Raw genomic sequence first — 13,988 nt, forward strand, 5'->3', positions numbered from 1 at the left:
CACGGCTAGCGAAAGTTATATTTTGCTTTGCGGCGGCGTTGCGGGCGTACTGGCATTTGATTTGTTAAGGGGCTGTCACATGAGGCGACAGCCCACGAAAAATCAAATATTGCCAGCTCCCAAAGTTCGCGACGCTCCGTCGCGCTTACTATAAGCGCAAGCGGCGGCAATGTATTTGTTTTGGGGCGACATTGTGTTGCTGTCGCCCGTCGCGGACACTATACACACGGCCTTAAAGTATTGTCAAACTTAAAAAAGCAACACAAACCCCATAATAAAGCAAATGTTTACATTAAGCACAATACAGCATTTTATTTAGATGCTTAAAGGAATACAAAGGGAAATAAAGATCACATATTACTACTACAACAGTGTGTCAAATATTAGGTGGTATAAATGAACAACACTATGTGGGTATTAACTAAAGAAACTAAATATCCAAAATACAGTATTGTGTTTTGTATACTTTAACACAATACATACTATACAGATCTTTAAAAGGTGTCAAAATATGAAGAGTTGCAAACTTGTTTCTTGCATTGGACTTAATTAGCGTGAAATATTTCAGACAAACACTGAAATACCAGTTTGCCAACTGGAATCAATATCAAGGATATTCAGAAACGTCTCTGGTACAAACAGCCCAGCCACATTTTATGCAACTGAACTCAGATTTTAAGATTGTACAGGTTATGTGCAAAAACGAAGTTTGTCAATGTATTTTTTTACTATAGCAGTTTCAAGCCATTGCTAGGTAAACTAGATACAGCGTTTTACACAGCAGGGCATCACTAAAAAAAAAAAAATTCTATATAGTGGATACACAAGAACAATTTCAGAAGCCTGACTTTGAATAGGTCTAAAAGACTGTACAAATATACATTTTAACTATTCAGAATGGACCAAAAAAAAAAAGTATCCCCAGAATTGTCTATACACATTGAACCGGTAGCTTGTATGTTAGATTAACCTAGCATGTGAAAAGGGATGTTTAAAAAGACACAACTTAGAGAGTGACAAATGGGAAAAAAATGCAGATCTTGAACTCCACTGTGTGCATTCTGCAACTTCCAATGTTATTTTTCACATTGTTATGTGCCCATCATAGTGGATATCACAAGCAATTTTAACCAATAGCACTGTTTATAAAGAAACCTTGGAATAACAGTGGCAATAGTTTCCACTGTCTATGAGACCTACCACTTCTAGGCAGAAGCAGTTCAAGTTCCGCTTAGCAGTCACGTTGCTGTGGTGTCTATGAACCTAACCTATACTTGTTGGCTACTGAGCCCTACACCGGCTAGATTGCTGTGCATTGCGTCTGTAACAGTCATATTGTTAAATTGCTCTCCACCTTCACTGTCAATTGTGCTATTTTGCCATTCCATTGGTTGATTTGACAAGCTTTCATCGTCAACTGTTGCATTGGGATACGAAAGTGTGTCTTTGGACCAAAACTCCTCAACTTTTCCAAATGAATTGGTTTTCCATTTTGGTTGCTCACCACCACCACCATCTAACACGGTAGCTTTTCTTTTTGCGACTTCTTTACCCGTACCAGCGTCTTCACTGTGGTTTGAATCATTTATCCAGGTTTCTGGTTTTACCTCAGGTGTGCGGTCTTCAGAGTCAGACCCTTGTTTAGAACCAGGTTCACAATCGGACCTCGAGGCTTCATCTTTCCACACAGAAGAAGACTTCTGTGGTTCACTCTCTTCAGTGTCAGAAACAATTTCTTTTGTTGCTTCAGACGACTCGCTTGCTTTCGGCTTTGAAGCTTTCTTTCGCTGCGGCTTTTCTAGAAACTCCACAGAATCCTGCTGTGGAGACAGCGGAGAAAGGTTGGACTCTGGATTCTTTATTGGAGCTTTTCTGGGCATTTTAGGATTTTTGTCTGGAGTCAACACGCAGCCACTTTCATTTGAGTCATCTTCCACATTTGCAGAACTATCGGGTGGACTAGATTCATTGAATTTTTTCTTATCAACGGTTTTACTCGCATTTGGTGTAGATTGATTTTCATCAATGTTCTTGAACATCCACTCAGCACCAAATTCCATTTCATGTGTTACTTTATTTAGCTCCTTCATATTAAAGCCAAGTATGACACCGGGTTTGTATCTTTCACAATCTCGAATACATTTTTTCCTCTTGTTGCTGAAATGCGAAGCAATGTCATTCTTCCATAACCACAAATTGGCTGCTAACTTCTCAATTTCGCGTCTACTGGGGTAGGGCTGCATGTTGAAGTATTTTGTAAGGAATGCTTTTCTTGCTTCGTACGAATCATCTTCATGGCCCTTGGGATCCAATGCCAATACCACAGGTTCTTCAGGCAGATCATCCAAAATGAGTGGTGCATCTGGGTCATCCTCCAACTTTCTCTTCTTTGCCAGGGCTAGATCTACAATTTCATTTGAACGTTTCATTGGAGTTGCTGTTGGGGATATCATTTTCGGTGGGGCATTGGATTTATCCTGCCCATTTTGTGTTTTTCCCACACCTCGGCAATGTACAAGATGCAATGTGATGGTCGACGCGGTCATGTTACTCGTGTAGACACCGAGACAATGAATGCATTTGTAGGTGAGCTTTTTCTCAACAGGGTGAACAGTCTGAATAACTTGATGCCTCTCCCTCAAGTGATGTGCAAGTGCATCAGATATGGGCCCTTTCAAGATAGAAAAGCAGAGAGGGCAAAGCGTTTTGCCTACATCTTTTTTGTATGGAACAGCAGCCTGGGGTAAATTTTTTACTGGTACTTCAGTCTTCTCAGGAGCTTTTGGTTGAGGTTTTGGAGGAGGAGCAGTTGTATTCTGAGCATGGTAAGCTACAGATTCAGCAGGAGCATCCCTAAGATTGTATGTGGTTACCAGTAAATGTATATTAGTGTGACTACCTTGTTGTAATGTCAAATCAAAGGTCAAAGTGGAATCTGTTTTAGGTGCCATCTCTTCCTCCGCGTGAACCATTCTCATATGAGCAGCCATTTTTTCTACATCGTTGAATGTAGAGCGGCAATATGGACAAGAGAGGCCATGAATCAACATGTGATTTAGCAAAGTATCAGTGGGTAGGTAGCGATTACAGTATAGACATTTGCTTGTAAAGTTGTGTATTTTCATTATGTAATTGGCAACTGCAGGCACTTTTTCAGCCTTGTGCTCTTTTTCAAAGTGAACACTGTACACATTTTCAGGAAATAACTCGTTACAGATTGTACATATTTTCCATTTTTGGGTAGACGAATTGGAGTTTGCAGCGGCGGCAGCCACAGCGGCGGCGGCCGCTGCAGCGGCAGCAGCAGGCGGCTTGGAACTAGACTGAGCTAGTGCTCGCGATGTTATATGAGTTGGAGTTATGGATGCTGGCTTCAAATGGCCTGAAGAAAGACTTGAATTTCCAGACTGAAGTGAGTACCTTAAAGGAGCTTGGGATCTCTGGTCAGAACCAAGTGAGTAAGGTCTTCCATTACCACCTGGAAGCAATTGTTTCATCGATTGAGACTGCTGGGGAATAGAAACAGGTGCATTTCCACTCATGCCTAATCTCATTTGTTGCCCAACAGAGTAACCCGATGCCATATTTTTAACTCCGTAGTTATTTTGCTGTAGATGGACATTGGACATCATATTAGAATTCATTGAAGGCTTTGGTATAGTGAGCCGATTCACCATTTGCTGAGAGGGAAGGGTTCGGACATTTCCTGTGGACATTTGACCCAATCTTTGAGGAATACCTAAAGATTTTTTATCCTGAGGTTTCGGAGCGATCAGCATTAATGGTTTGGATCTTGGAACCACCACGTTTGTGTGCCCTATCATAGCGGTCACTTGATATCCTATGCGTTCATGGTCTTCGATAACATGTTGGACTAAAGCTTCATAGGACTTCGGCATAAAAAGACAGCGCTTGCAATGAATGCTACCTTCATCCCTTGGGCTTGAACCCACAGAGACGGCACCATTGAGCGATTTGTCACTTGATTTGGCCACGTACGGTGCTGCCACATGCTGAAAATGTTCCCTGTATATGTGCTTTCTAACAACTTCATAGAGTGGGTCTCTGTAAGTGCACTTCTTACAATAATAAACAGCTTGCTCTATACTGTCAGCCTGCTTGTTTTTAAGGCCATCGTGTTTGTTTTTATCTTTGAAACCGCCAAGGCCAGGACCTTGTGAAGGTGCATTTGGAGCATGAAATACTTTAATATGCATTTCCAAAGTCTTTCTGTCCCCGTTGTAAGTACAGTAGGGACAGTTGAGAAGAATTTTGTTTTCAAAGTCTTCATTGTGGACGTTTCTAAAGTGACTTTTGTAAGCAGAGAAGAACTTCGATGAGAATGGACATGCACTACAGCAGAATTGTTTTGTCCGATAGTCCTATAAAACGGAAAATACATTTTAAAAGTCATTCATGACGTTTCATAAAGTACATGCAATCACGTTGATTCATACATTTATAGCAGAATTATACTTTGAGACAGAGAGAGATATATATATATATATATATATATAAAATAAAAAGTACAGAGTTACACAAATATTTCACATTTAAAGATAACACCCCAGGAATTAGCTGGCATCGGGAAGATGCCTGTCTGACAGTAACTTGAGTGCAATACACAAATGAAGGTTACATACATTAAAAATGATGGTGCGTTTTGACAACCTGTGATAAATTATGCTTGCCGACAGTCCAATTTGGATTTGAAGAGTAATAAAAATGCAGTTTGATAACTATTATCAGGAATATTCTAGTTTCCATGTGCAGAACTCCCTCCCCCACTATATACACCCCCTCCCCACATCTTATAGTAATGAGAAAAAAACCAATAGAAAAGTTTTCAAACCTGATTTTTAGTAAGTGAAGGATCCCATAATCCTACATCGTCCCACGAAGTATTCTTCACATAGAAGTCATTCGGTTCAAATTGCTTAAACTCCTACATTTTAAGAAAAAATATGTAAGATTTTGGTATTTTTATGCCATCTTCTTCCAAGGATATACAAATCAAAGCGATAAAACTATTGTGATGTGCTTTGCTTAGTCATCAGTCGTCACTGTAGGTTCTCAACTCTAAACCCCAAGCCCACCCCCGCCCCAACAGGTCAGGTTTTCTAGCTAGCCCAGCTACAGCTTAGGTGGCTCAGAGGCTCGGTCTTTGACAGCACCACCTATGCTGTAGCAGGGACAGTCTGAAAACCTGACCTGCTGGTGGCCCCTGAGGACTGGAGTTGCCACCCATGGCCTAATGGGCACTTCTGATAACCGATCTCTCTGCAATGCCTCACCTGTGAAGTGATTTACCTCTACTAAATTACATGCAAACTGTGTGTGTGTGTCAGTGTGCGTGTGTCAGTGTGCGTGTGTCAGTGTGCGTGTGTTATATATATATATATATATATATATATATATATATATATATATATATATATATATATATATATATATATATATATATATATATATAATGTGTGTCAGTGTGTATATATATATATATATATATATATATATATATATATATATATATATAATTAATGTGTGTGTGTGTGCGTGTGTGCGTGTGTGCGTGCGTGCGTACTATTTATACAACAGCAAATGAATAATTTCTAGAAACAATAATCTTCTTTGATAGAGGCTGAAAGGGCAACAGCTGTATCTTAATGTGTCCCTCTAGCTACACATTTCAAAACAGGGTCCATTAACTCACCTGGTGGAATGGCAGCTAATGCAGAATCGAGTGAGTTAAAGCAGGGGCGCTAAACTCCAGTCCTCATGCGGCTTTCCCCCCCCAAAAGGTCAGGTTTTAAGGATATCCCTGCTTCAGTACAGGTGGCTGGTTGGGGGGGGAGGGGGGGGGGGGTTGGGGTTGAGGACTGGAGTTAAGCACCCCACAGCTAAACCATAAAGCTTAATGCCTTCCTAGTCCAGTATACAATGCGCAAACAAAACTTACATCGACATGGTCTCTGCAGTATTCCAAGCCAATGTCCCCTAATATCTTTTTGACAGTCTTGCGGGCTTTCCTTAAACTGCCGAGGTTATTAACGGGAAGTTGAAACATCGTTACTACCTGAAACAGAGAGAGGAATCTTAAATGCAAGTTTATTGAGACAAAAAGTCTATTCATTTCTTGGACTAACAAATGTATTTGCTATACATATTCACAATTAAGCATATGAAAATTACAGCACTAACATGTGTTCATAGGTAAGTAAAACCAGCGTACATAAAAATAAAAAAAAAAGATGTATGCAACATTAGTTGAGAGCAAAGTAAACAAAACAAAGTCAGGTAAATAAAATGAACATTCGCAACTATAAACAAAATGTTACTACAAAAAAAAATTATTGATAACATTAAACCTTTATAACACTGCTAGTGACAAGATGTATTTGGAGTCATACAACAAAAGACAAATGCCCAATGCTACAAAAACACATCGTAAAATACTTCAATATTCGTGAGCAAGGGTCATTTAGTTAAACCCTTTGGCCAAAGCGTTATAAGCCTGCAAGCCACGTCACAGCATGACCAGTAAGCAGGTCCTAACACCAGCCAAAGTGTTTAACTAAATGACTCACTAACGAGAATATTGAAGTATGTTACTATGTATTTGTCACATTGGATGTAGCATTGGGCATTTCTGTCTTGTTGTATACATTTGGCCACGCTCAGTAGGACTCCTTTTGACATACATACAATGTGGTGGGTTTTGGGGGTTTGGGAGGTGTGTGTGTGTTGTCAGAATTAAACCGTTATTTGTACCAATCATAAATGTTGATCTAGAGCAGGTGTGGCCAACTCCAGTCCTCAAGGGCTACCAACAGGTCAAGTTTTCAGGATATCATTGCTTCAGTACAGGTGGCTCAGTCATAATAACAGCCAACTGTGCTGAAGTAGGGATATCCTTTAAACTTGATCTGATAGTTGTTGTCCTCTCCGTGTAAAGCAGGCCTGCACAACTTGTAAAGCGAGACCAGCCAAATTGCTCCAGGGAAAACCGATTCAGTCCGCACAGGTAAAACTAATTAAAATTATCAAATTTCCGGGGTTATTAACACCCCACCCCCCATGACTTGTCTGCTGTGGGGTCCGGCAATCTCCGTCTTTCCCTGCAGGTCCTGAACAAATGGTCGTGCGGCATCAAATGATGCCACGTTGCCATGGTAACGGGGCACCATGCAATGCCGGCATTCTGCAGGGGAAAGAGTAGAATTTGCAGGGAAGACAGATCGCGCACCACACTGCGGACCCCGCAGCGAGTCCGGGGGGGCCGCATGATGTGCAGGCCTGGTAATCTTCCAAGACCAATATCAATACTATTCTCAGATAAGATTAGAGCAGGGGTGGCCAACTTCTGACCTGTTGGTGGCCCTTGAGGACTAGTTTTAAGGATATCCCTGCTTCAGCACAGGTGACACTATCAATAGCTGTGCTGAAGCAGGGATATCCTGAAAAGCTGACCTGTTGGTGGCCCTAGAAGACTGGCGTTCCCCTCCCCTGATCTAGCAAGACTAACCCTCTCGCAATGCAGAGACAATCACTTTACTTTCATATTACAGATATATATTATTCAGAAACACGCTAATGTCACTGTCCACCAATGTGTTTGCTATAGATTTTCAGTGTCTCCAGATTGCACTCAGCACAGTTCAATGCCCAAATACTTGCATGCTACATGATTTGGACTACAGCACGAAGCAAATAAACACATCCAAACTGCCACGTAGTAAATTTGCAAAAAAAATAAATCTGAATTTCTGCTTTATACAATTTTATCAAAGGCCAATGCTACAAATACACTGAACATAAAAAACAGAGTACTATTTTTTTTAAATGTAAAGCATGCGACAAGGTACAAGTCTACATTCTTACCCAAGCTGGTAATCGTTTGGTGTAAATCTGTTAAAAGCCCGATTGTGTGCCTAATGAAATGGCCGCATTTCAGTTTCAAACAATTCTTTAGTGTAAGGCCACGCACGGAACATGAACTAGGCTGGAGGCGAGTGGGAGGCGTGGCCGTGAGTGGTTCAGCTTCATTGGCTGAACAGCTCATGTGACTCGGTCGTCGCGCTGCAAGAACAAATCCAACTGTAATCTCAAAAACAGTGCGCTTGGTCACGCTCCACTGCTCTAAATTCATTCATTCTGGCATCACGCGCCGCCACTAATCGCGGCCTAACTCAGCAGCTACTCCTCATATTACCTCCAATGACTCCTGATATTACCAAGGTAACATTTCCTATTGTTACAGTTTATAGCTTAAATGACTGGGAACGTTGGCAACAAATGATCACAAATAGGAAAGTGTTAAAGATGTTGCACTGCTGGGGAGATGTACTAGGATCTGCTAAAGAAAATCAAAGTATGCTCAGTATATTAAAAACAAATGGCATCAAGAGTTGAATTTAATAAATACAAAATTCATCATCTAACTATAGCTGATTAAAAAAATAAATATACATATCAGTATCATCTTTATGCCGATGACACCCAAATCTCTCCCTCTCTCCTGTTCCATGTCCCCAACTGTGTGTCTGCAATCTCGTCCTAGATTTCTCCCACACTATCTGAAGCTAAACAGGCCCCAAACAAAATTAATATTCTTTCCCCATCCACTGCCATACCAAAACTCTACCTCACCATCAACAACAACCCAATCCCACTGTTTAGGGGTGATCTTTGACTAATCTCTCCTTCACTCCTCACATTCAGTGCCTGACGAAATCCTGCTTTCTCCATCTCCGAAATTTCGCCAAAATACACCCCTTTTCTCACTCATGATGCAACAAAAATCCTAAGCCACTTATGTCCCGCCTCGATTACTGCAGGTTTCTCCTAGTTGGCATTCCCCCTTGTCCACCTCTCCCAACTTTAACCCATCCAAAATGCTGCTGCCAGGCTCATCACTCCACTACGCATATCCCTACACTGGCTTCCCACAGCCTCAAGAACTTAATTTAAAACCTTAGTATTGACTTACAAAAAGTCTCAATGACACTGCCCCCATGTTATTATATCAGTCCTTATCCACAAATATATACCTACATGGCCCCACGTTCTGCACATGACATCCATCTTTCCTCCCACCTATATTACCTTCTCTCAGTCCCGCTTGCAAAACTACTTGTGCGCTGCCCCCTCTGGAATTCCCTAACAGACTCGCCCCCAGCTTTCAGTTCAAAAACACCCGGAAAAAAAAAAAAAAAACACACACAACAACCACCAACCTCACCTTTTCAAGGAAGCCTACCCATCATACCTCTAACATCCAACTCCTACCCCATTGGGACAAGCTGTATGGCTTGACCAATGAACACCCTATAACATTACTACCCTCCCCGCCCCCCCCCCCCCCGCCGTCCAACCTTAATGGGATCAGCTGTCAGACTGGGCCATATTAAAACCTGAGCCACACCGTATCCTACAATGAGCAGCCACTTTACCTTCTTGATTCAACATTGTCCCTCATTCCCTCTCACGAGCATGGCGCACAGTACCACCTTTGTATCCGTTTGTGCATGTGTCTCCTCACCTGTATGTAACCGTTTATGTAATATACATAACACTGTAACCCCATTGTACCGCACAGCAGATTATGTTGGCGCTTCACAAATAAACAATAATATACAATTTCAAATGTTTTGCCGCTTTCATATACTTTTACCTTGTTGTGAACAAACGACCATGGCATGTTGAACAGGTTAAATGACACAAACACGCCAGTCTGGTACTTTTCGTTAGAAGACTCAACCCTCAGGTGAATCGTTTGTTTTGTTCGGAAAGTAATTATGATGCCTTCATCCGTCAAACTGATCTGGCTTAATTCAGTAGACCGGAGAAAAGAACGCATGTTCATTTCCAACAGCGTTCTTTTAAGAAAACTGCTAATTTAAGGGCGATTTAAATCTAAGGAAGCAAATTAAATACATACCTTTATCTTGAAGCAAAATGTTAAGAATTTAAATAGCAATGAAATATCAGTGGCTCACATGGGAATGCACAGGCCTTGTGATCACTAAGATATTCCAATGCACAGAGTCCACAAACTGTACCAATCTTCTATTCTAATTTCTAGAAGTGACCAGCGTTAGGCTGCGATTATAGTGAGCGCGACATGTGCGATTTTGCGCGCAGCGTGAACAAAATACAGCAGCTCTATTGGCCATACTGCACACGATGAAGAGCAACCGCGCGGCAGATTTCAAATGACGAATCATTTTTGTTTTTTTGCGCGGTTGTGTCACGTGAGCGAATCAGCCAATGATGGCGAACTATCCTGGTGATGCGTCCGCTACCCCTCCCCCTAAAGTGGACCCATCGCTCTGTCGCACACCTACTATATTCTCCACATTAGGGCCATTCTATACCGTGTGTGGCTGTACGAAGCGCACGCTTTTTGCGTGTATTTTTTACACACACACACACACACACACACACACACACACACACACACACACACACACACACACACACACACACACACACACACACACACACACACACACACACACACACGTTATAAGTTTTGAAATAAAGAAATACTTTAATAAATTGTTTAACATTATACACACACACTTCAGCGTTGCAAATTCTTTATTTTCTTCATCTTCCTCCCTGTCGGCCTGTCCCACGTACCCTGCCGTGCGCAGCACCATTATAGAAAGGCTGACTAACCTCAGCCAACTAAAACGGCTGCGCGCATGGCACAGCAAGCGCACACTATATAGAACAGCCGGAGCGCATAGCCTCGCACACTCCTGCAGCCCCAGCGATCTGTGAACTTGGCTGCAGGAGATAAGGGAGGTGTGACAAAGTTAGTTCACCCTTATTGTCTTCACGTGAGCGCTTCAGACAATCTTCAAATCGTGCTCCGTCATATGCGCGCACACGGAGCGGCCTCGCAGGCATTAGGCAATTTGAGGTTGGTGCGCGAGCTCCATCTAGCAGTGTAATCGCAGCCTTAGGCAAATCAAGCAGTCTTTTGCAAAACAAGTGGCTGTAACAAGCAAAATCTTCTCACATTGGCCAGTGAGACCAATATTCAGACTCCATTAAAAGATAAAAATCCCTTTCTATGATGTTTGGAAGGTGCAATCCCTCCTAGAATGCTCCTTGATTGGGTACTATCCGATAGGTCAGTTACATTTCTTAGTGGCCTCTGAATGGGCAAATTATGTGTTTTTTCCCCTTATCCCACACTATCCTCATCAGAGAACCAATAAAGATAAGGGGAGGTGGGGAGGGAGAGACTGGCTGTACAAGCATTTGCTGATCACATAATGACATCACACTAATATTGAACAAGAGTTTGTATAAGCAAAGCCTCCCTACCACGCGCCCTTTATCTTTACAAGCTCGCTGACAGACAGGGTGGGCTGAGAGTACGGGAAGCCCGTCACAAACATTTCCTCATTTAGAATCCTGAATGAAAATGACATTTTACATTGCAGCGAAGGAGTTTCCTGTTAATTCAGAACAGGGGTAGCCAACTCCAGTGCTCAAGGGCTACAAACAGGTCCTCAGGATATCCCTGCTTCAGCACAGGTGGTGTAGTCTAAGGCTTTGGTCCCGCTGCGTCCGGCGGCGCGCGCTGCTCACCATGTGATGGTGTCCTCCCGAGCCGGTCCCAGTCCCCCCTCGCTGCATGGCTCACTACACGCTGTGACGCGTCAGCCGCCAGGGGATGCAAGAAAATTGCGATCCCGAGTGGTGACGCGTCACGCGGTGCGCTGGTGAGCCAATCAGCGGCGGGAGTAAGAGAGAGAGTGAATGAGTGAGTGTGTGTTTACCTTCCGGCAGCAGCACCCTCCTGCAGCCCGGGAGACCAACCCCCGCTGCAGCCATCCGCTGGGGGGGGGTGGGGGGGAGGGTGTTATCGGACGGGAGCTGGGCATGTGGAGGGGTGGAGTAGGACGGAGAGCGAGGGCATGTGGGGGGTCCCTCCTGCAGCCCAGGAGACCCCGCTGCAGCCCTCCGCTCAAACCACGCCCCCCGGCCGCCGCACCCTACAGACCGCATATAGCGGTTAAGTGCCTCTCCACGCGCCGCTTTTCTGCAGTGCGGGCGCGTGGTCTGAGGCAGCGGGGCCTTAGGCCTCGGTCCCACTGCGCTCGTTGGCACGGGCGGCCACACGCGAGTTCCCCACCAGCAGGGGAATCCTGCGGAGCCGGTCCCGGTCCCCCCTGGCTGCACAGCTTACTACGCGCTGTGGCGCGTCAGACGCTAGGGGACACAAGAAAATGGTGATCCCTAGCGTTGACGCGTCACGTGGTGTGGCTGTGAGCCAATGGGGAGGAGAGGCTTCGGGAGGAGGAGAGGCTTCGGGGAGCGGGGAGGAGTGTGGAGTGAAAGCAGGTGAGTGCGTGTCTGTGCCTGCGTGTGTGTTGCTTACTTACCTTCAATCAGCAGCTCCAGCCCGAGCAGGGAGGGAGGGGGGGGAAAAAAAAGAGTAGCAGGTCCCTCCGCTCAAGCCACGCCCCCCCGTCAAGCCTCCCACTACCGCCCACCTCCCGCTCCCTACAGACAGCATATCGCGGTCTGTGTATGTCAGCGCCCCGCCTGTCTGTAGTGCGGGCGCGCTGACTCTGGGAGCGGGGCCTTAGCCTAAGACTGAGCCACGTGCTGAAGCTGGGATATCCTGAAAACCTCACCTGTTGGGAACTCTTGAGTTGGCCACCCCTGCTTCAGAAGATCTCAGTATCTGCATTGCTACCCCCCTAATACTTACGGAGTCTCATTAATAAACACGACCAGTGACACCAAATATTATTGCTTAATGTACTAAGATGACTGCAAGCAACGCATTGGAAGTGCTCATTTTTGTCCAAGAACGAATTAATTGCCCAGCCAACAAAACAGAAATTTAGAAATCAGTTCTGAATTTTGTTACAATTTTTTTTTTTAAAAACAATTCCTGTTACCAAGAGCACTAGGATTTTCACTGATGCACACAACTCCCCACATAACGCTAATATGCTTTTGTATCACTGAACTTAGCAAAACAATACCATGAAAGTTTAACATTTTGTAAAGGAAATGCAATTCCAACTACTTCTCCAGTTTAGCGTACACTTTGAATGCAGACCGTTACTAAGCAACACTGAACAAGTCATTGATAGAATGTTCAATTTTATTAAGTGCAAACAAGTGTGTAATATTAACAGCCAATTATTGACTAAGCACCGAAAGGGACTCTGGTTTTTTTTTTTTTTTTTTAAGTTTCTTCACTCAATTTGAGAGAAATAAAATAAAAAATAAATAAAAAAACAAACAAAAAAAAAAAAAAAAAACTTTCAACCTTGCAGCTGCCCAATTCATGTTTAAAATACAGCAGGGACTTCTAGCAGAAGTGCTTAAAAGCATGCTAAGGACTACGATGTTTATTACATTAAAACTATGGGAACAAGGAATTTAATTTCACATGTAGGCCCCAAAAAACACCACACATTACAGTCTACAACAAATCCAAAAGAAAAATAAATTGGTTTTAAGCAGAGGTCTACTATACATTAGGAATTTATACTAGACGTCAGAGCATTATTTAGTTATAACCTCTAAAATTGTTACAACATACTGGTTTTGCATGAATATATGGCAAGGTACCCCCCACCCCCAATAAAACTCTATATGAAAAGTCAATACGCTCCTTATAAAACCGGGCTCTGCTGCTCAGTCTGCGCATCTGCTCCTGTGTATTTATTAAATGTTTTACCAGGAAGTAATACATTGAGAGTTACCTCTCGTTTTAAAGTATGGTGTGGTTTCCAGTATGTCAGCGAGTAACACATTGACCGTCTGCGCATGTGCGAGCGCTCACGCATGCGCAGACAGCTGCTGTGTTAATAGGTTACACAGGAACAAAGGCAGCACACAGCAGCCGGCATTACTTAGTTCCAGTTAGCAGGGGCTGGAATCGAGGGTCTCGCCTCATTCATGGTCGCCCTATAAATACGGTATTTGCACACTAGTCCAACATCATG

The 13,988-nt window shown here is 43.4% G+C and overlaps 1 protein-coding gene across 4 annotated transcripts in view; it reads right to left on the bottom strand.

Annotated features, from left to right (window-relative positions):
- Positions 1-286: 286 nt before the first annotated feature.
- Positions 287-13,988, bottom strand: part of ADNP (activity dependent neuroprotector homeobox) — a 29,664-nt gene continuing 15,962 nt past the window's right edge. For 3 of the 4 annotated variants that reach the window (XM_075571251.1, XM_075571250.1, XM_075571247.1), the window contains exons 3-5: positions 5,960-6,076; positions 4,853-4,945; positions 287-4,382 (exon numbers count right to left, since the gene is read on the bottom strand). In XM_075571251.1, the coding sequence (XP_075427366.1) occupies positions 1,269-4,382; positions 4,853-4,945; positions 5,960-6,067 (3,315 nt within the window). In that variant the 5' untranslated portion in view covers positions 6,068-6,076 and the 3' untranslated portion in view covers positions 287-1,268. Of the gene's footprint in view, positions 4,383-4,852; positions 4,946-5,959; positions 6,077-7,881; positions 8,080-13,988 lie in introns of all 4 variants that reach the window. The other variant, XM_075571249.1, reaches the window with a different exon arrangement.

The sequence above is a fragment of the Ascaphus truei genome, chromosome 15 (assembly GCF_040206685.1).
Source record: "Ascaphus truei isolate aAscTru1 chromosome 15, aAscTru1.hap1, whole genome shotgun sequence".
Classification (NCBI taxonomy): domain Eukaryota; kingdom Metazoa; phylum Chordata; class Amphibia; order Anura; family Ascaphidae; genus Ascaphus; species Ascaphus truei.